Source organism: Oryctolagus cuniculus, chromosome 10 (assembly GCF_051225735.1).
Source record: "Oryctolagus cuniculus isolate XC-2025 breed Fujian yellow rabbit chromosome 10, ASM5122573v1, whole genome shotgun sequence".
NCBI lineage: Eukaryota > Metazoa > Chordata > Mammalia > Lagomorpha > Leporidae > Oryctolagus > Oryctolagus cuniculus.
This window is the reverse complement of record NC_142876.1, coordinates 124505003-124527154: the sequence shown is the minus strand read 5'-3', so window position 1 is coordinate 124527154 and position 22152 is coordinate 124505003. Positions and strand designations below refer to the sequence as shown.

The 22152-nt window shown below is 58.3% G+C and overlaps 1 protein-coding gene across 37 annotated transcripts in view; it reads left to right on the top strand.

Annotated features, from left to right (window-relative positions):
- The window catches only part of CNTN4 (contactin 4), a 730703-nt gene that overhangs the window by 593699 nt on the left and 114852 nt on the right, over positions 1-22152 (top strand). For all 37 annotated transcript variants that reach the window (XM_089305698.1, XM_089305711.1, XM_051831894.3 and 34 more), the window contains 2 exons: positions 11647-11783; positions 13101-13230. In XM_089305698.1, coding sequence (XP_089161824.1) covers positions 11647-11783; positions 13101-13230 — 267 coding nt within the window. The remainder of the gene's footprint in view (positions 1-11646; positions 11784-13100; positions 13231-22152) is intronic.

The following is a 22152-nucleotide window of genomic DNA, read 5'->3' as shown; positions in this document are numbered from 1 at the left end:
TCGCAGTGCTTCTGCCAGAGCTGTTTGGTGTGGACCGGCGGCCTGAGCGTGGCGGGCAGTCATGGAAGATGGTTCAGGGCTTGGCTGGGAACCAGGAGGCAGTTTCTGAGGCCAACCTTCAACACCTGTCCCTCGGGGCCTCCCCCTGTGGACGCACACCTGACCTCAGTGGTGGGAGGGCACACGGCTTCTCGAATGTGCTTCATGTGATAGGGGCACAGTCGCCGGAGTCCACTAGTGTCTCCTTGGAGTCATCTAGAACACTAGAGGGATAGCCCTGCCCATGGCACATGGCAGCCGGGACTTCCGGCCATTGCGCTTTCTTGAAACGTGGTCGTGGATACCGTATCTGACCGGCTGGCGTTAAGACTTCACAGCCGACAAGTGGGAGACAGGAGGCTGGCGGGGACGGGCGGGGCGGGGTGGCACCGGGTTGTTCATTGAGATGCCGTCGCGTGCCTTTCAGCCGCCCGGGGCTGCCTTCTCCTGCCAGTGGAGTAGCCCGGAGCTGTCGTTGACTCCAGCTGTCCTGCAGATGCTCAGGGAACTGGACACCGTTGCTCTCTGTCTTCTTGCTTGAATGGACTTGCCAGTTCCGCGTCAGCTGTCCCCGGACGGCACTGAGCTGCTCACCTAACTGAAGACAGCTCTTTGCACTCTCATGCCCTTTAAGCAAAGCCCCCACTTCTAGCACGTCTAGAAGGAACCACACTTGTTGCACCTGGGGGTGGACAGCGCCTCCCCCCGGCCCCGGCCCTGGACGTGGAGTCGGCCCCGGTGAGCGGTGGCTGGCTCCGGCTGTGTGCAGGGCCGGGTCTTGTGCACAAGTCCAGCTCTGGACATGGAAATCAGGTGGGAGCAGTGCCCTGTAAGCCACTGTGTGCACAGGGCGGAAGCGCCTGCCTCCTGAGGGTGGCACTGCCTCCCCTGCACTGGCAGCCTCCGCCGTGGCTCCTGCCTGCTGCACACGCCTGCGTGCTTCTGCGTTCCCTTAAGGAATACGTCAGCAACGCAGATGTCGCCTGGCTCCTCCTCATCACAGGAGAGCTAAAGAACAGCCGAGGGCTCCACTCTCGTGTGTTTTGGTCTCGGTTTTCCCAGCGCCGGTGCCTAACACCGGCTGCCCAGATCTCCGAGATAAATGGCTTGTTACCTCCGCACTGGTGAAGGGCCCCAAGTCACTTAGCCGGGAACCTTCTGTCATCGGTTCCCTGTGGCGTTTGCCTGTGCCATGCTCGGGGAATCTGCACCTTGGGCTTGAGTTTAGAAACAGAAATGAATCTGTTTCTGTCGCTGACTCCAGGTGGCCACTGGAGCAAACCTCAGCCTGCTCGCCCTCTTCTGGCTGGACTCGGGGCCGGCCTTGCCTTGTTCGGCTCAAGGCTCCCCGCCATCGTCCCAAGGGCTGCTGGGCAGCCTGCCTGTGCTCCTGCCGTCCCTGTTTCCAGACAACAGAAGCCCCTGCTCTGGGTCCATGCGTCCGCAGTGGCCCTGGCTGCAGGCTGCCCGTCTGCCCGCTTTGTTTCTGCCGCGACCCGTGTTGAACTGGTGTCGCCAAGTGTTCATCTTCCCTTTCAGCCATTTTTCAGCATGAAAAACCTTCTAAAAATAGATCTGTTTTTCAGAGGTCCTGAGCCGTGGGTCTGGGTGACTGGAGGTAGACGTTTCGCCTAAATGGCTTCATTCCCTTGTGTGTTTGCTTCGACAAGGATGTGTCCATTGTGCACTGGTGGCCAGCATGGTCAGCACCGGGGGCCACCCTCCAAGCCCCAGCGAGGAGCAGGTGGCCTGCAGACAGGAAGCTTCCTGTTGTAGGAGGAGGCCCCAGGACACGCGGTCTGGGGACAAGGCACAGGGGGGAGGCAGCGGTCGGCAAAGACCAGTCTGGGAACCACCATCACAGCTGAATCCCAGAGGCTGCGGCAGCGCCAGGCTCCTGACGGGAGAGGCCGAGAGCTGCTGGGTGTGTCTGCGAGGCAGGAAGGGAGCCAGTGTGCCCAAGCCCCAGTGAGCAGGGCACGAGGCTGGCCGCATGCGCCAGTGCCTGGAGCCCGTGCAGAGCAGGGCTTAGCCTGTGCGTCGTGGAAACCACTGGGGATTTCAGGCAAGGGAGTGACTCTGTGTGACTTGTGCTGTAGAGAGAGAGAAAAAAAAAAAAAAAAAGATTTACTTGACTGTGTGGTTGGGGGCGGTAGGAGGGGATGTAGAGAGATCTTTATCCACTGGTTCATTCCCACCAGATGCCCACAGCAGCTGGGGCTGGGCCAGGCCAGGCCAAAGCCAGCGACCAGGAAGTCCCTGCAGGTCTCCCATGTGGGTGGCAGGAACCCAAGTACTGGGACTGTCACCTGCTGCCTCCCAGAGTGTGCATCTGCAGCAAGCTGCACCAGGCGCTGAGAGCAGCCAGTACCTCAGCCAGGCCCTCTGACCCAGGTTGTCTTAAAATATATATATATATAAACTATTTGAAAGTCAGAGATAGAAAAAGAAGAGAGAGAGACCTCAATCTTCCATCTGCTGGTTCACCCCCCAAATGGCCACAACAGCCAGGGCTGGGCCAGTCTGAAGCCAGGAGCCAGGAGCTGCTTCCAGGTCTCCCACGCGGGTACAGGGGCCCAAGCACTTGGGCCATCCTCCACTGCTTTCCCGGGTGCATTAACAGGGAGCTGGGTCAGAAGTGGAGGAGCCAGGATTCGAATCAGCACCCACAGGGATGCTGGCCCTGTAGGCACCTGAGTGTTCCACACCACAGCACCGGCCCCTGGCCTGGGTGTCAGCCACTGAGCCAGGACACACACCAGCTAGTGCTTGGTGAACACCCATCTGGCTGCTGAGATGCAGGGATGAGGGGGAGCCGGGGCAGAAGCAGGCAGAGTGAGGCCGCCTGGCCAAGCCTCCCCATGGGGTGGTGTTGGTGGTGAGGACACGGACACGGGCTGGAAAGTGCAGGGGCTGGACGTGTGAGCAGCGGGCAGGGCACGGCCGTAGCCCCCAGGTCATAGATGAGGAGCCGGATGCCCAGGTCCACCACGGTCAGAAGCTGAGCCAGGGTCCAGATGCTAGGCGGGAGGTTCTGGAATGTGGGTGTGTGTCTGAATTACCTGGGCCATTTCAGAGACTTCACTTACAGGATCCGGTGGGGGGGGGGGGTCCCAGGGGACACTGCCTGAGAGGCTTCTCTGGGACGGCACCATGGGAAGTGTGCCTGCCTGGGGGGCGGGGGGGGGGGCGGTTTGCAGGTGGCAGAGTGGAGCTGGGGGTGAAATTCCACCACAGAGACGCGGTGGCTCCTCCCCTGTCAGGCTGAGCCTGGCTGTCACTCAGGGCAGCACCCAGCCCCCAGAGCCAGTGGGGGGAGGGGCGGAGACAATTGTTCCTGCAGAAGGGAAAGAATACAATGGGTTCATTCACTCGATAATTACCCGTTTTTCCAGTTCATTGTGTCTCCCTAATCACTTCCTCTTCACCCAAATGGGGAGGTAGAAATTACAGTCCCGGTTTAGAAGACTGCAGCCTGAAGTAAGGGGCCCTGGAACTCAGCGCCTCCTGGGACAGCTCCTCCCCTGTGCCGCAGCCCATCCTCACACCAGGCAAGAGGCCAGGTGGGAGTCAGGCGGTCAGCAGAGTCCGGGGAGCCAGGGCTGGACGGGCCTGTTAGGTAGGACCAGACCTTTGAGTGCTAGAGATTAAGCCCCAGAGACAGAAAACGAGCTTCTCCAGGGTCGCACGGGGAGGGGGCGTCAGCGCTCTGAGCAGGGCTGCTGTCCCTCGCTGTGTCCCTTTCCCACTAATGCAGCATTTTAATGCAGCGAGCGAGGGTGCGGCCCCACCCGTGCCCCGTGCCCCCAGTGCTCTGCCTGCGCGTTGCACACTCAGTGTCACAGATGAGGTCACGCAGGTGAGCGCTGCCTGCCTCCCTCTGTTCTAAGCCGCTGACCTGGTTGTTGACCCAAAAGGGCTCTCTTCTCTGCCTCCGCTTCCTCCCCTGCCCTCCTGCACGTGGCCCGTTAGGCTGCACGGGCAGTGTGGGCGCGGTGCGGTGACGCTGTACCCAGCCTCGGGCCTGTCCAAGGTCGTCCATGCCTCTGCATAGCAGTGTATCTCCACGACTCCCCAGGTGTGCAGGGGCCCACCTGGGATGGCGAGATGACATTCAGACCCGCGAGTGGCTTACAGGGCAGAGTGGCCGCGACCACTCCAGCACACAAGGTCGCTCCTGGCAGAGCGGCCGTCTCCCTCGTTTGTCTGCGTCAGGACGAACGCCAAGGCCCTGGTCCCCACCCTTGTCATGGAGGATTGGGTCAGCAACCTCTGCTTCTCTCCTTCATCACGGCCAGCCGCAGGGCCTCAGGCAGTGTACGTGGAGATCCGGTTGCAGGGGACGCTGGCTGGACGCAGCACAGGAGCGAGGCTGCGGCCCCACCCCGCCAGAGACCATAAGAAAGAGCCGGAAGTGGAAATGCGGTTCTCGCCCTCTGTTGCCACAGGTGGAGTTATGCTTTGCCCCATCAAGGAACACTGTGCATGTGGGGCCCGGCGCTGTGGCACAGCGAGTTAACGCCCTAGCCTGCAGTGCCGGCATCCCATATGGGTGCCGGTTCTAGTCCCGGCTGCTCCTCTTCCGACCCAGCTCTCTGCTGTGGCCTGGGAAAGCAGTAGAAGATGGCCCAAGTGCTTGGGCCCCTGCACCCACGTGGGAGACCTGAAAGAAGCTCCTGGCTCCTGGCTTCAGATCAGCCCAGCTCTGGCCGTTGTGGCCATCTGGGGAGTGAACCAGTGGATGGAAGACCTCTCTCTACCTCTCAAATAAATAAATAAAAATGTTTAAAAAAAAAAAAGTACAGGCCGGCGCCGCAGCTCACTAGGCTAATCCTCCGCCTAGCGGCGCCGGCACACCGGGTTCTAGTCCCGGTCGGGGCGCCGGATTCTGTCCCGGTTGCCCCTCTTCCAGGCCAGCTCTCTGCTGTGGCCAGGGAGTGCAGTGGAGGATGGCCCAGGTGCTTGGGCCCTGCACCCCATGGGAGACCAGGAAAAGCACCTGGCTCCTGGCTCCTGCCATCGGATCAGCGCGGTGCGCCGGCCGCAGCGCGCCGGCCGCGGCGGCCATTGGAGGGTGAACCAACGGCAAAGGAAGACCTTTCTCTCTGTCTCTCTCTCTCTCACTGTCCACTCTGCCTGTCAAAAAAAAAAAAAAAAAGTACACGTGGCGTGGCAAGCCGTGCGCAGGGGCCCCTGCCTCTGACAGGTGCTGTGTCACAGCACAGTGTCACCCTCTTCATGGCGCTCACCCTAGGGCCTGGAAAGACTGCCACGTGCCGCACAGACAGAGCTCTTCATGTTGGGGGTGGCAATCTGAGAGTTTACTTTAGTATATGATTTGTTTTTTAAAGATTTATTTATTTGAAAGTCAGAGTTACACAGAGAGAAGGAGAGGCACAGAGGGAGAGAGAGAGAGGTTTTCCGTCCGCTGGTTCACTCCCAAATGGCTGCAACAGCTGGAGCTGTGCCGATCCAAAGCCAGGAGCCAAGAGCTTCTTCTGGGTCTCCCATGAGGGTGCAGGGGCCCAAGCACTTGTGCCATCCTCCACTGCTTTCCCAGGCCACAGCAGAGAGCTGGACTGGAAGTGGAGCAGCCAGTCTCGAACCGGCGCCCATATGGGATGCCGGCACGGCAGGCGGTGTTTTTATCCGCTACGCCACAGCACCAGCCCCTATAATTTGTTTTAAAATGACAAATATACAACCAGTGCATGTTAGCCTAACTAATATATCTTAGCAAAACTGACTCATTTTCCAAATATGGAAACTTTAGTGAGAAGAGTGGCGTTATGGGGATTTTTGCCAATCTCCTCAGTGCCGTCCTCACAGTAAAAAGCTGGATTCTCCCCTGTGCTCTGTGCCATCCGGTGCTGGTATCACCCAGCCTCATTAATAATTTTTGGGTATTAATAATCGTGTGGGTTCTTGCCATCTATTCAAATAATAATTCTGAATATTGGCCCAAAATAGATCAGACAACATGGTACATTTTTAAGCGTTTTATTCCGTGAGAGAAATGCACAGGGAAGTGAGGGAGGATTAATTAAGGGAGAACGAAGTCTAGAAGCTAAGTTGGGTCCATTCCAGGCAGAGAGCGGGCCAGGAGCCACGTGGAGCGCGTCCGGGCAGGGTGGAGGCCAGCAGGCCACGCACCCCTGTTGGGTTCCTGAACCAGGACCCTGACACGTCGAGATGCGCACCCCAAAGACTCAGATTCCAAACCAGTAGATGCAACACGCAAGAGGATTTATTCAGCGTCTGCGCAGACGGGCCTCTCGACAGCGCAAAGCCATCCAAAGAAGAAGCCCCGAATAGTTGTTAACCAGCATTTTTAAAGGGAAAAACCACACAATTTACTTAACACACACAATTTACACGCTAATTGGAGGGTTTAAATGATACACACATGATTCAAACACTGATTGGAGGATTTAAATGAGGGGGTTAGTGGCCGGAAAATTTTTCTGGCTATCGCCGGAGTCACTTTAAGACTTTAGGGTGGGACATCTGCTGCTGACAGAAGGTGCTCTGCAACCAGGAGTTATCGCAGAGCCTGGAGGCGGAGGCGGGGTGCCTGCTGCAAACCACATCTCAAGTGACAGCTGGTGCCTGGGGCTCTTTCTAGGAATTAGCACACTAAGTGGGGCAAAGGTTACTTCTAAGAACTAACTCACTAAGTAGGACAAAGGTCACTTCATCTGGGACGGAGGGGAGTGGCAGCAGGGAGGGGCCCACGGAGCTCCAGGCCTGCACTCCCCCAGGGCAGTGGCTGCCTTGCTCTGCTGAGTGACACCGATACCAGGTCCTGAAGAAAGTTCATGGAAGCGAATTAAAAGACAACGTGATTTTGGAGAAAAATTCTGAATTTCATGTTTGTGTTCCCCACGATGCACGTCTCCCATGGATTACAGGAACACCCCTTGACTGCATGAATTTCTAAGAGTTTTTGCACCGAAATAAACTTCTCTTTCAGTCTCGTTTTCCAGGGACTCCTGGAAGTCCCCTCATAGACGGTTGGGGGTGGGGGGTTGTCTCAGGGCTTCCCTGGTGCAGTCCTGGGGGCCTGCGCTGGTGTGTGGCGCAGACACAGCACTGCAGGCCTGAGGGAGCACCCCCCACCCAGAGTGCCTGCGAGGAGAAGCATCCGCCCGCCTGCACGGGGCCGGGACTTCCCATTGCCACCCACGGAGGCAGAAATCAGCTGTGGCCTTTAAAGAGGTGAAGACGTGAGGAAGAAGGTGTGGACGAGGCACAGCTGCACAGCAGGCCCGGGCAGCCTTGATCCCAGCTGCTTCCACAGGCAACCTAAAGGCTGACGGCTTGGCACTGTCACTTCAGAAGGGACCGCAGACAGCGTCAAGTGCGAGCCGCCCCCGTGTCGGGGGCAAGAGCCAGGCTGGCTGTCTCCAGGCTGCGGATCCCACGCCTGTGTGCCACACCACACAGCAGCGACACCGTGCTTTTCCTTACTTGAATTTTACAAGGCTTCACACAAGCAAGGCTGCTCTAGTTGCGGTGGGCACCTCCCAGGAGCCCCTGGTGGGGTGGCCATTGCCAGCGGTGGGGAGTGGGTGCAGCCTGAGGTCAAATGGGTGGAGCCAGTGAGGGCTACTCAGGGGTCGGGTCGGCCCTGCTCTCGGATGGGGCTCGCGTGGGTCCAGGAAGCCACGCCTTCCTTCCGGAACACCTGCCCGCTGGAAGGCAGGGGTTAAGGGAAAGCTGATCACAAATCCAAAGGCCCTACAGGAAGCTTGGGAAACCTCAGGGGTGACCCTGACCACACTGGACGGGAGGCCACACTGAGGATCTGTCAGGGCCGCTGTCCACAGTGGACGAGGCCCAGGCTGGAGTCCGGGGAAGCATCTCCTCATGTCTGGGGGACACGCCGGGCCTGCCCTCGGGCTCACTGGAGCTCATCCCCACGCCCCCGGGGCAGCTCGCGCGCCCGGAACTGTGTAGACAATGGAAAGTAGCTGTGGAGGGGAGGCCGTGGGCCATCTTTATTACGGTGATGTTTAAGGTTGGGGTCACCCTATCCTTTCTCTTAGATTTTTTAATTTCTTGGAGCAAAAGGCCACTGCTTTCTGTTAGAAATATTCCATTTTGGGGAAAACTGGAGAGCCAGACACTCCTGGGATTTGTTGACCCACCGAGTTCACGTTCGATCTGCCTGCGATATGAATTGTTGTTGGCTAAGGTGCTGGCAGGACCGTGCTGGCTGGAGTGCAGGGCACCGGCTGAGGTCACTTCTGGCAGTTACTGAACACAGGATTGAAATGAAGAGATTGTCACAGGGTCACGCCCCAGCACAGCCGCTTAGCCTTCTGTTATATTCTGTGGCTCGAGGCCAGACGCAGGTGCCTCACACAGCAAATTCTGCAAACCTTGAAAGAACACCAAGGCCGGAAATACATGGTTTTGTTTTACTCTACGAATTTTTTACATTTTATTTGTGGAATTTACTTTCAAATATTACCCCCCAAAAAAAGCATTTAGAAATGCCCCTGAAATCACAGAAGTGAACCAACCTAGTTAGACCTTGGTCTGTGTGAGTATTTAGACGTGTAGTTAAGTGTGTGGCCCCTCGATACTGAGTGGTAGATACCGCATCCCCAGACGCGTTTTCCATAACACACTGAACCTGAGTGTTTGTCATCCAGAGACTTTGAAGTCGGTGGCCCACAGAGACACGGGGATGCAGGAACCATTTCCATCAAGCACAGATTTCTGTTCATTTCGGTGTGAAAAACTGAACCGTGTAGACGGGACCCACGGAGTCCAGGCAAGTGGATGAGACGCTTCACCGGTGGGCTTTTGTCCCGTGGGCACGTCAGACAAAGGCTGTCTGGTTGTCCGGCTTTCTGCCTGGAGACGGTACACGTCCGTTCCTGAGCGTGGCGGATCCACACCTGTAGAGGAATTCATTTCTGTCATTGCCGATCTGGCTTCCTGGAGTCAGAGACGGCGCCTGAGGGTGGCTCATAACACCGAGTTAATTGTTGATTTCACCTTGGCCGGCACAAACAAGTAATTACCGCGGAGCGTTCTTGTGGGGCACCTCCACCTCCGTGACCCTGCTGCGAGAGACGGAGCGAGCCCTCAGAAGTGTGTCATTGGCTAGCCCCGTGCAAGGTCTTTTCTGAAATCCTCCCGAGGCCCTGCCTCCCGCCCCTGCCTCCCTGTTCAGAGCGCAGGGCTGCGCTTGCATCCGCCTGTGTCTGTGGAACAAAGCGGAGAAGCAGCCCAGGTGTTCCCGGAAATCTGTGACATGGAAATCTCTGTCTCCGTGAGGGGTTTGATGTTTGCTTTTTGAACTTCAACTTGACATTGCCCTTCTGCTTTTGCCCCTCACTCCCTTTCACAAGAATGGCGTGGTGGTTAACATTCCACGCAGATTTCTGTGGCTTTTTGTTGTTGTTTTCTGTGTGTGCATGGGCTCTGTAAATACTGTGCAGGTTGAATGTGAAATCAGGCCCAGGGCTAACGTCGGCCCTGCGGGAGTGGCCGGGATTCGGCAGGCTGGGCGCTGGGAGCATCTGCCTCTTGAGCCGGCTTTTCGTTAGCGGCGGGAGGTGCAGAACAAGGGCGGATCCCAGTCCTTTCAGGGAGGGAGGTCACAGGCGCTCAGCCGAGTGAATGCTTGTTGACGTTGGGACTTTTTCTGGACTTGACCCTCCGGCCGCCCTCACAGCAGCGCTGCCCCGGCTCCGTCAGTCGAGTGTTTGTGAACTTGTGCTTCGCTCCTTGAAAGACGTGAAAGTGCTCAGAGATGGAAACGAGAGGAAAGCAGCATTTATTCGAGGACCTGGAGACCTCTGCCGGCGAGTGCCTTGTGGAGCTGTTCCAGCTCCGTTTGTTGTGGAGCAGGACAGGGCAGCAGGTGGCCCCGGCACCCTGGTTCTCCTGCGAATCCGCGTACGGGTGCTCTGAAGCCTGAGGGAGCCGGGGCTAAGCCAGCTGCGGGGCGTGCCGAGGGTTCTCAGGAGCGTCTGCTGGTTAAACTCGGGTATCAGCTCTGATTCCTGGGCTTACGTTGATGGACTGTGCCCACAGAAATGGCCGTGAGCAGATGACATTCCGGAAGGAGAGCGGTGCTGTCTCCCGCGTGGCTGGGGGCTAGGGATCCCTACCTAAATGTGTTTACCATTCTACTTAACTGCAGAAGCTGTGCTTGTGGCAAGAGCTGGTGTTTGTGCGGAGTTTTGTTTCTGTGGGACACGGAATCGACACTGCCTTTGTAATCGCTGAGAATAAGGAAAGAAAGCAGTGGTGCTGCTTCCGTGGCGTATAAACATGTGGTGTCATTTGGGTGGGGGCGGTGGAGAGCCCTGGCAGCGTGGGAATCGCATGCTGGCTTGAATTCCTGGAAGGTTCGGCAGACACCGGGACTCACTCATGTATCGGCATCTAGGGCCGTACTCCCGCAGACGGTATTCTGTGAGTACGGAATCTCTCCGTTACAAACAAGGACAGTGACAGTCTTCCGCAGACATTAGCTGTGCAGTGTGCGGTGTGAAGTGTGTTAGCAAAGTTCGTGGGAAGTGGAATTCTTTTGGTGCACAATGTTTGAAATCCAAGCGTAGCTTTTTCAGGATACACATTTTTCTGAAGAGGTCTTGTAGCTAGGAACAGGCTAAGCCATTCGGACAAAGCAGACGTGGAAAGCCAATAGCTTGAGTGAGAAGTCAGTTCTTCCCCGCATTGGCTCTCCAAACGCAGGCAGGCTTGCCTGGCCGCTTGGCTCCACCTGGCCCCTCAGGGCCCAGGGCTGGCAGGTCAGCCGTTCCGTTCCCTGCAGCTCCGCGCTCAGAGCACGAGGCTCTGTGGCTTGTCGGTGCTTTCCCACCAGAGAGAAGGGAAGAGACCAGGACGAGTGAATTGCCTGGAACGGACCCTCCCCACGCTCACGCACAGGCAACAGGATGAACCTAGCTAAGCCGTGACTGCTGGCGGCAAGGGAGTCTGGGAAACGCAGTGTTGCTGGGAATGTGGCAGCCGGGCCACAGGGCCAGGGCTGTGCTGGGGGCTCTCTCCCCTGAGTGGGTGCTGGGGGCCTTCTCCTCCTGAGTGGGTGCTGGGGGCTTTCTCCCCTGAGTGGGTGCTGGGGGCTCTCTCCCCTGAGTGGGTGCTGGGGGCTCTCTCCCCTGAGTGGGTGCTGGGGGCCTTCTACCCTGAGTGGGTGCTGGGGGCCTTCTCCCCTGAGTGGGTGCTGGGGGCCTTATCCCCTGAGTGGGTGCTGGGGGCTCTCTCCCCTGAGTGGGTGCTGGGGGCCTTCTCCCCTGAGTGGGTGCTGGGGGCCTTATCCCCTGAGTGGGTGCTGGGGGCTCTCTCCCCCTGAGGGGAAGATCAGCAGTGCTTATCAAGGGAGCGGGTCAGAGACTTGGCACATAGATAATAGCATTTTTTCCTTTCTTGCTTGGGTATTAGAAGACCAGCAACACTGACCCCAGGAAACAGGGTGTGCCAGTAGGGGACCCTCACCCGACGTTGTTCTCTGTATACCTTCTCGAGAAGGAATTCTGTGGAGAGCCCTTTGCTTGCGTGTGATAAAAGCAGATTGAGTGTGCACTGAACACCCGCTCCCCTTTGCTTTTTCAACTGCTCTAGCCCAACCCAGCTGGATTCAAAAAATCAATGATATCCACGTGGCCATGGAAGAGAGTGTCTTTTGGGAATGTCGGGCAAACGGCAGGCCCAAGCCTACATACCGGTGGCTCAAAAACGGCGAACCGCTGCTGACTCGGGTAAGCGAGTGGACGGCTGTTGCATCCTCCCTCAGGGGTAGTGTAGCCCCACTGCTGTGGAAGTGGGACAGTGGTGAGCTGTTGGGAAAGGAGCACATGACTGAAGGTCAGTGCTAGTGGGAATAGTGGACATGCAGGCAGCTGACGGGTGGACAGCATCCCTCACCCGGTCCCCGGCCCCATGCTGTGCAGCTCTGTATCGTGGCTTTGGTGCCCACACGTGGATGTCCACGGTTTACGGCAGAGTTAGCCGGAGCCTTGCAGCATGGACTCTGGCGCGTGCTAGGATCTTGTGTGGAGGAGGGTCCCGGTCCCACCCGCAGGGCCCGTGCAGGCGCGGCAGGACCCTGGGGAGTCCTCAGGGAGCAGGGGCAGGGAGGAGCACCCAGAATGAGGCGCATTCAGCTCCTCCCGAGCCGTCCCTGCCTCTCAGCTCCCCCGGCCCACACGCCTCTCATCTGCAGAAGCCAAACTCGGACGCATCGCTAAGAGCGAGGCTGGCCTTTCGCTTCCTGTGCACCACGTCAGGGGACGCCAGTGCCCAGACCCGCTCAGGTCCCATGAAGCACCCACCCAGCCACGTCAGAGGCCCACGCCCAGCAGAAAACCAGCATGTCCTTCTCTGCTGCCGTGTTTGCTGGCCGGCTTGCGGAGGAGCAGGATTCGTCCCCACACGTGGGAGATGGATGTGAAAGTGTGCGTCCTCAGGGTGGCGACTGGAAAAGGCCTCCCGTGCAGGCTGCAACTTGGCTCCCTTCCGGGCGGCCGCCAGCAGATGGTCGTCGGCTTAAATCACACCGTCAACAGCAGTAAAGTCGGGGAAAGTTAAATTATTAATACGTACATTTTTGTTGCAAACCTCCACTGGTATTAATTATTTGCCCCCGAGAAGAATACAATCCTATTAACCTTCAGAGTGTCATCTGCTCGTCATTTGACTGTCTTAATGCCTCTAAATGATAAAGTTGCCACGTCTCCACCACGTGCCCACAGTTAGCACAAAGCCTTGGAGTACAAAAGCATTTTCAATTTCAAGTTCATCTGTTTAGAGGAGGTATTAAGTAGCTTCACTATTAAATCAGTGAGAACTCAAGAGAATCCTACAATTTAAATTCCGTTTCCTAACTCGTGTCCTGGTCTTTGTGTTTAGCATCTGACCCGCCGCAAGTGCAGCTGACAGATAAATAGCCGCACATGGAAATGGGTGCAGGGTGGCTCTCTGCCTCCCCTGAAGTCCCCTCCATAGAGTGTGGAGCGATGTGCCTCGGGTCGCGGGCGTGGAAGGTCACTGTTTCTCTGCCCGCTCTTCTCGCACAGGACAGGATTCAGATCGAGCAGGGGACGCTCAACATAACCGTGGTGAACCTGTCGGACGCGGGCATGTACCAGTGCGTGGCGGAGAATGAACACGGGGCCGCCTTCTCCAGCGCGGAGCTCAGGGTCATAGGTGAGTCCTTCCCCGGCCAGGCGAGGAGTACGCGTCTGAAGGTGACGACACGGCTGTGGTGCCGGGCCACGGTGTTCGCGCCGAGAGAAGGTGCAAGGTGGTCCCCAGGCCCAGGACATTGATGGAGAAGCGAGTCCTGAGGCCCCCACACTGTCGTGCCCACATCCCAGAGCAGCCCCGCCCGAGCTCACAGAGGGGGACCCCGCTCCCCTGGGGCTCATGCTCCTCCCTCCAGCGACCGCACTCCCGCCCTGAGCAGAGTTCCTCAAATGCTTTGGTGCAGACGCTGCCGTGGGGGTGGCCGGGACAGTGGGCGTCGCTCTCCCACATCCACTCTCCAGACTGAACTGGGGGGTCTGTCCTCAGGCCACACCCTTCGCCGGGCCCCCTGCCCTCTGCTCTTAGCCAAGTGGACCTTGCCCCCTGTCCTACCCGAGTGCCCCTGTCCTCCCCATGTGAACCCCGTCTGTTTTTCCTGCTGAGGCCCGGACACACACTGCCTCCCCCTGCAGGCCCTCCTGGCTCACACTGCCTCCCCCCGCAGGCCCCCCCCTACACACACTGCTTCCCCCTGCAGGCCCCCCCTACACACACTACCTCCCCCTGCAGGCCGCCCCTACACACACTGCCTCCCCCTGCAGGCCCCTCCTGGCACACACTCTCTTCCCCTGCAGGCCCTCTCCTGGCACACACTGCCTCCCCCTGCAGGGCCATCCTGGCTCACACTGCCTCCCCCTGCAGGCCCTCTCCTGGCACACACTCCCTCCCCCTGCAGGCTCCTCCTTGGCACACACTGCCTCCCCCTGCAGGCCCTCTCCTGGTACATACTCCCTCCCTCTGCAGGCCCCCCCAGGCACACACAGCCTCCCCCTGCATGCCCCCCTACACACACTGCTTCCCCCTGCAGGCTCTTCCTTGGCACACACTCTCTCCCCCTACAGGAACCCCTACACACACTGCTTCCCCCTGCAGGCCCCCCCCTGGCACACACTGCCTCCCCCTGCATGCCCCCCCGACACTGCCTCCCCCTGCAGCCCCCCTACACACTGCCTCCCCCTGCAGGCCCCCCCCCCGGCACACACAGCCTCCCCCTGCAGGCCCCCCCCCCACACACACTGCCTCCCCCTGCAGGCCCCTCCCTGGCAGTTCAGCAGCTCCTCCCAGCACGGACCACCCCTCCTGTTACCCATGCCCTGCTGTTGCCCACCTCTGCTTCCCGGCAGACACCGGGTTGTGTTTTACGTTGACTCCCTGGGGCCACGCCCTGGGGCCCAGGTCCCTGACTGGCTGCGCTGGTCATCGTGCCCGCAGGACCGTGTGCAGGGGAGGCGCACGTCGCAGGCTCTCACTCAGCACTGCACACACTGGAGCACACGTGTGTTCAGCGCGTGACGCAGTGGAGAGATTTTTATGAAGTTGGTTCGTGAGTGAAGCACGTAACCGACGGCGTAGTGTGCGTGAGTGGGTGCGTGGCTAGTCTGAAGGGCAAGGCCACCAGGTTGCAGGCGTCCCCTGGGGAAAAGTCACGTTGTTTGTCTGTTAGGAGAAGAGAACAGAGCGAGTGTCGCTTTGTCTGGGCCTCCTGTGAGCATCAGCTTTTGGACGCCTGAGCAGACACAGCGCCCCCTGCAGTGGGCAGCGAGAACTGCGGTCTCCCCGGTGCAGGTCGGTGCTGACTGCGGGTCCTGGGGTGGAGCTCACCAGGGTCAGGCAGAAGGAGTTTCCTTCAAGCCACTTGTTCCCCTGCACATCAGCCGTCTGCAGGAGGAGCCAAACGCGTGGGCGTGGCTGAGTGAAATGGACCCAGTGCCCTTTGCCCCAAAGAGCCAGTGCTTGCTGGTTTGCAAGTTTGAGGACCCTTGCATAATTTTAAAAGATTTTATGGATTCTCATTAAAAATAAGCAAATTTGATAGTGACTGTGAAGAGGTGAGAAAAGCTATTAAATGATTTGTATCTGGAGCAGCTGCCTCTAGCTGAAAATAATCGTATAAATAGTTACTGATATGGACAGATTTTATAGATGCAAATGTAGATCCATGACAGTTCTGTGAAAAGTCTGTGAAAAGAGAATCAACGAGTCAGTGTATTTTGGTGTGAAAACAAATTGGAGTCCGTGCATGGTTTTCCACCGCTGTGTGTCCCGTGCACTTGGCGAGAGCCTTCAGAGATGCGGGATCAGTGTCGTCTCAGGGGTAGATGTGGATATATAGACCTAGGGACACATAGATACAGGTGGAGATAAGAGCACATGGAGAGATTTACCTATACCCAGGGAGATGCAGAGACGAGGTATCAGTGTAGCTGTAGGGACAGAGATAGGGAGATAGAGTAATACAGAGATGCAGCCACAGCAAGAGAGAGAGATGCAAGTACAGGTGTGGAGGTGCAGATACAGAGATGGGGCCAGACGTGCAGGTACAGATACGCAGGTGTGGAGACGGGGACATAGGTCCTACAGACGTGCAGGTGTGGAGACGGGGTCATAGGTCCTACAGACATGCAGGTGTGGAGGCGGGGACATAGGTCCTACAGACATGCAGGTGTGGAGACGGGGACATAGGTCCTACAGACGTGCAGGTGTGGAGACGGGGTCATAGGTCCTACAGACATGCAGGTGTGGAGACGGGGACATAGGTCCTACAGACATGCAGGTGTGGACAGAGGTGTGGAGATGTAGGTAGAGACATAACTCCAGGTACAGATATGCAGGTGTGGACAGAGGTGTGGAGGTAGGAATGGGGATGGAGACATAGGTCCTACAGATATGCAGGTGTGGACAGAGGTGTGGAGATAGCAATGGGGATGATGGGGGTGGAGACATAACTCCAGGCACAGACATGCGCTGGTCACTCTCGGGCAGACAGAACACCCGGCCAGCCCTATTCCAGGCTGTGGTGAGCGGCCTTAGTGAGGGCTCTGAGCTCTAGGGCACCCACCACTGTCGCTGGGCATGGAGACCCCTGAATCGGCCTCAGAGTTTCTGATCCGCTTAAAGCGTGTGCAGGCTCTCGCTTGAGAAACTAAGATGGAAACCTAGTGAAGGGCCAGTTTTGAAGATTCTTGATTAACTGAGATTTCCAAAAACTCTGCGAGTGTGAGCTGAAGGGTGGTGTTGAGTGGCCGGGGCCCCGGGCTCCCTCCTCAGTGGATGAGAGGGGAAACCCCGGCTGTGTTAAACACACGGGCGTCGCCACGGGTGGACACAGGACAGCTATCCCGTGACTGTCTTCTGCAGCCTCTGCTCCTGGTGGGACAGTGTCGCTCTGACTCTGGGGTTACTGGCTGTGTTAGAATCGTGACGAGGTTAAAGACAACAAAGAAAAACAAAGTGGAGGTGAGGTACTTCTGTGTAAGGAAGAAAAAAACTCCATCTCTAGCTATTGATCAAGAATGAGGCTCCCGGGGCTGGAGCGGGCACTCCCGCTGATGCTGACCATGGCCCTGAAGTTGTGAATAAGAGGCAGAGGATGCACGTATTGAATAGGCTCCACCTCCACGTGGTCCTGCGTGTCCTGGCTGCGGGCGTAATGTGCATGTACCGTATTTATATTTAATGTGCATGTTCCGTATTTATATTTAATGGACTGAAACTGCTGAATAATGAACCCAGGTGCTGGGGATTTACTCCCTGAGTGGACAGGGCTATGGAGAGATTTTCACTGTGAGGTCAGAGTATTAGAAGGTGCGTCCAAGACAGATGCCCTTGGCTGTGACCACCTGTCACCGGTGCCTGTCTCTTTCACAAGGCGGCTCCCCTGGACTTCTCGGAGGCGGGTTTCCCCATGAGACGGGCAGTTCCCTGGGTGGAGACACCACCCCCTCCCTCCCCCACTCCTGGGCGTGTGCTGAGATGGCAGAGAATAGAGTGTAGAGATCATCGGGAATCTCGCGTCTTCTCCAAGTGACGTAAAAACTGAGGGTAGCCAACGAAATCAGGTGTTTTATTGGTTAAAAAAATAAGAGCTTGTTCCAGTGTTACTTTCGGCTCGTGTCTGGCATTTGCGTCCGCTCAGTTCGATTGTCTCACTGGGAGTGGCAGTGGCTGACCAGACTGCCAGCCTTGTGGATGGCTGTGGTGCTCTACCCACGGTGCACACGTATGGTGGTCATGAAGCCGGCACATCCGAGGTCCCCCGAGCAGCCCCAGGCAAGGTTCAGTGCCTGTGAGGTCCTGGAGGAGAACTCTCCTGGGAAAACCTGCAGCAGGAAGGGAGACACCCAGCCTCAGGCCAGTCCAGCAGGCCATTTCAGGGGCAGGAATTGTCCTGCAGTTACCCCCGCTGTGAGACAAGGAGGCTGGCCTTGCAAAGCCCTGCCCGCTCGTCCCTGCCCTGCCCCTCCGTGAAGGTGGCCACAGTGAGGGGTGGGGCGGAATCCGCCCAAGCCCACTTGCCGAGAAGGGGGCAGTGCCGGGTGAGGAGCAGCCAGCAGCCAAGGCAGCCAGGGCCAGAGGGCAGGATCTAGGTGACAGGACCCCCGGCTCTGCCCAGAGGAGATCCCACTGGGCTGCTGTGTGGGAGGCCTCTGGCCCTGCAGGACCCACAAGGACACCCAGTGACTGGGATCCCGGAGACCATGCAGTGTGGGCTGAAAAATTAACCGGTTCATTTTGTACTGGTCCAGATGATTGGCTCCCAAATTAGAAAAACATTAGGGCTACACTGGAAGTTATTTCATGAGCCCTCTGCAGGCGCTCATCTGCGTCTCAGTCCCACTCCTAGCTGCGTCGCTGAGCCGGGGCACAAACACAAGGCGCCGGGTGAGGTCAGCATCCAGCGAGAGGATGCACGGCTGTCTCAGCCGGGCACGGCCACCCGGTGGGCGCTCTCCTTAGCTCCTCCTGAAGACTTAGGGCTGCCCTCGAACTGAGCTGTAGCCTGCCCGTCCCAGGAGGAGGACGTGTGGCTCCCTCACTGGGGAAACCAACAGACATGAGGGGAGAGAGCCGTGTGCAAACCGGAGACGCCTGCAGCGCCCTAGGACGTTTGCTCTGTTGCTAACCGGTGTCTGCGGCTAAGTCAGTAACACGGCTCGCGCAGAATCACCAGCCGGTTCCGTTCCCGGGGCTCTCGGGTTATCTGAAGAACTTGCTAATGTTCGGATGCCGTGGCGCGCGTCAGCTAACCCAGTTGCCGGGCCTGGCGCCCGCGCCTTAACCCTTCAGGCTCCCCAGGAGTGACGGCCGTGCTGAGTAAGCGTTGGCATCTGCGCCTCACCTGTTCAGACCAGAGGGCACCAGGGTCCCCGAGTGCTGGGTCACGCTTGGCCGCGCGTCACCATCACCTGCAGGAGCGGAGCCCTGGGGTCTCCCAGGCAGGATTTCAGGGGTGGGGCCTGAGAAACTGCATTTCCAGTGGGGTCCCGGTTGTGGCCAGGAACCCACGTGGAGAATCCGTGCTAGCCCAGGAACGGGTCCTGCAGGGTCTTGTCTCTAGAAGTCGGACGTGGTCTCCTGGGTCCTGCAGAGGTCTTGTCTCTAGAAGTCGGACGTGGTCTCCCGGGTCCTGCAGAGGTCTTGTCTCTAGAAGTCGGACGTGGTCTCCCGGGTCCTGCAGGGTCTTGTCTCTAGAAGTCGGACGTGGTCTCCCGGGTCCTGCAGGGTCTTGTCTCTAGAAGTCGGACGTGGTCTCCCGGGTCCTGCAGGGTCTTGTCTCTAGAAGTCGGACGTGGTCTCCCGGGTCCTGCAGGGTCTTGTCTCTAGAAGTCGGACGTGGTCTCCCGGGTCCTGCAGGGTCTTGTCTCTAGAAGTCGGACGTGGTCTCCCGGGTCCTGCAGGGTCTTGTCTCTAGAAGTCGGACGTGGTCTCCCGGGTCCTGCAGAGGTCTTGTCTCTAGAAGTCGGACGTGGTCTCCCGGGTCCTGCAGAGGTCTTGTCTCTAGAAGTCGGACGTGGTCTCCCGGGTCCTGCGGAGGTCGGACGTGGTCTCCCGGGTTCCGCAGGGTCTTGTCTCTAGAAGTCGGACGTGGTCTCCCGGGTTCCGCAGGGTCTTGTCTCTAGAAGTCGGACGTGGTCTCCTAGCGGAATCTCTCCTCGGCATCGCAAATCCTCCCCTGGGAGGCGTGGCTGGGGCCTGCGTTTCCCCCACACATGAACACAGGCACACGAGAGGCGGCGCCGGGTGCCATGGTGTGGCCTGGCTGGCTTCACATCAGCCGGGCAGAGGTTGGACACAGAGGGACAGCAGCAGAACCGGTCCTCAGGTCGGTTCAGAGGGGTGGAGCCCAGCGCAGCCGGACCCTCCCGGAGCACCAAGCCCTGCCCTGCCCTGCACTGGTTCCAGGTCCACTCCTCTGGACCACGCCCGTCACGTCCTTTGCTGAAGAGGCCGCCGTCAGCGGTCAGCTCGGTCAGCTCCCCTTGCGGGAGCAAAGCTGCGATCCTTTGCACTGAACAGTGTCTTCTGTCAGGTGGGGGCGACCGTCCTCCCACGCACGACCCCCTGCCGTGGCGTCCACGAGTCCAGCGCCATTTTGAACCAGTCCCCGACCACTGTGGTTTAAATGCGTTTATTCCTCTCTTTCACCTCACGGCTCTGTGGATCAGTGAATGAATAAGCCGGGAAGTAACCCCCCCTCCCCGACCTGGCAGCGTTTCGGTGGCCTAGCCCAGGAGATTGGACTCACTGTTCTAGAAGCTTCTGTGGTGGGAGGGACTAAAGCTGTGATGCAGGAGACACAGCCCGAGTGACACACAGGCCAGGGCCCCTCGTGAGCCCCAGGGCACTCCAGCCTGCACCAGCACTCCGCACTCAAGCCTCCTCCCCAACACAGTCTAAGGCCACCCGGATAAATCTCCAGCTCCAGACCCCTCCCCAGAGAGGGGAAGACAAGAGCAGAAAGGTGCTTCCAGTATAGGGACCTGGGGTGTGTGGGGGGTGGGGGACACCACCCCAGAGAGTGGCCTGACCTGTGCCTCAGCCCAGGTGCGCCCTGGCCGAGGCAGCAGGTGCAGCCTGAAGGCCGGCTGAGCACACCCGCGGCCACCCTGGATCCGCCCAGCGTCCAGGCTGCGGCGGCACAGACGCTAGGGGGCGCTCAGCACCGCGGCTGCCCAGAGCACAGAGGGGCGCGGCCAGGGTCCCCCAGCCTCTGAGTGGCCCACTGTAAGGAAGCAGGCCCGAGACCAGGAGAGCCGCCTGCCTGTTCAGGAGCTGGCGTCCTGGCTGAAGAGCCCAGGGCTGTGCAGAAGCAGGGAGAGATGAGCAAACCAGAGCCTCAGAGCACGGGGCCCGAGTTCCCAGGGGTCCGGATTAATCGCTGCAAGAAATAACAACAGTGCGCATTGCACTGAAGGGGGCAGAGGGGCCGCCGTGCGTGAGCACACGGGGGCTGTCCGTGGAGAGGGAGGACAGCAGACGCTGGGGCTGCAGGAGGCAGCGTGGGGGGCAGGGGGAACAGGGAGGAGAGGGGAAGCCCCGGTGCCTGTGGGTGCTGCGGGGGTCCCAGAGGAGCAGACAGGGAGGGGAGGGAGAGAAGTGAACTGGGTAAAAACTTGCACGGCTCGGCACGCTGAAGGAGCTCGGGACCGTGAGCCGCGGTGCTGCGCGCACGAGGTCGGGACCGAGGGGTCCGGGAGGAGGCAGAGGACGGAGGCTGCACGGGGAGGCGCTGTGGGCGTCCGCGGGTTCAGCGGAGACTGGGGGCTTCCGGGGGGCGGGCGGCATTTTCCACGTGTTGGGAGAGAAAGTCCGCGGCCAGGAATGCTGCCCCCGGCACAGCTGTCCGGAGTGACCGTCCCGGGCCAGCGAGCGCCGAGGGAGATCTTGGCCTCTGGGTTTGCTGCACGGAGATCCCGGTGAGAGTCCTCCGGGTCCAGTGACAATATAGTGGGAAAATGTGAAGCTCTCAGGGAAGGGTAAATGTGTAAAAACACGGAATCTGCAACGATTGTAACGTGGGTTCTGAAATAGACATAGTAAGAAATTTTACAGCGAAAGCACAATACTAACCATGGTGGGAGTTTCATATAGGAAGAGTGAATTACGTAATTGGTAAGATAAAGTAGAAGACGACGTGTAAGGGGTAAAGGCTTCCTGTCGGCTGAAGCTGCCATGAGAGTCACAGATGTCTACAGACTGTGCACAGGGAAATCAGGTGGCAGTGAGGACGCCACTAAAAGGACAAACCCAGGAAACACAGAAGAAATAATAAAGACGCCGAAAGGCGACTAAGAAACCCTACAGGACACGGGGCAAACAAGGGACTGGCACGTCTGAGTTCCTCCCTGTCAGTAATCGCGTAAAGTGCAAAATTGGTTAAGTTCCCAAATTAAAATACCGGGGGTGAGCGATGGTTTTTTAAGCAAAGCCAGGATCCCACTGTTTCTGTCTGAGGAGACTCCCTTGGATCCAAGGACACGCACGAGCTGCAAGTGTGGGAATGGAGACGCTCTTCCGTAGAAACCAGGGCGAGAGCAGGAGTGACTGCAGACACAGTAGACGTTGAGAGGAACTGTCAGAAACCCAAGGACGTTGCGTGGTTACGGAGAGTGCTGCTTCCCTGGAGTGAGGGCAGTGACAGGCAGGTGCACCGGCCGCCACAGCCTCCCAGCGTGTGAAGGACACAGGGGCTTGGGCAAATGCAGAGCGGCACAGCGGTGGCCGTCCCCGTGCCCCCTTGGGTGTGGGTAGAAGCAGACAAAGGATTGTGGGAGAAACAGCGTCTGAACAGCGCAGTGGACCAGTTGTACCTGAGACACACCTACGGAGCCCTGCCCAGTGGTAACAGAATCCACAGACTTCTGAAGCACACAGAGCACCCTCCAACAGAGAGATCATCTGCGAGGCTACAGAAAATCTCAAAACATTGAGGAACATGGAAATCAGAGAGCATCGTCTGTGACTGCAATGGAATGAAACTAGAAATCGATAGCAAAGAGAAACAGGAAAATCCTCAGATGCGTGAAAATTAAACAACTGATT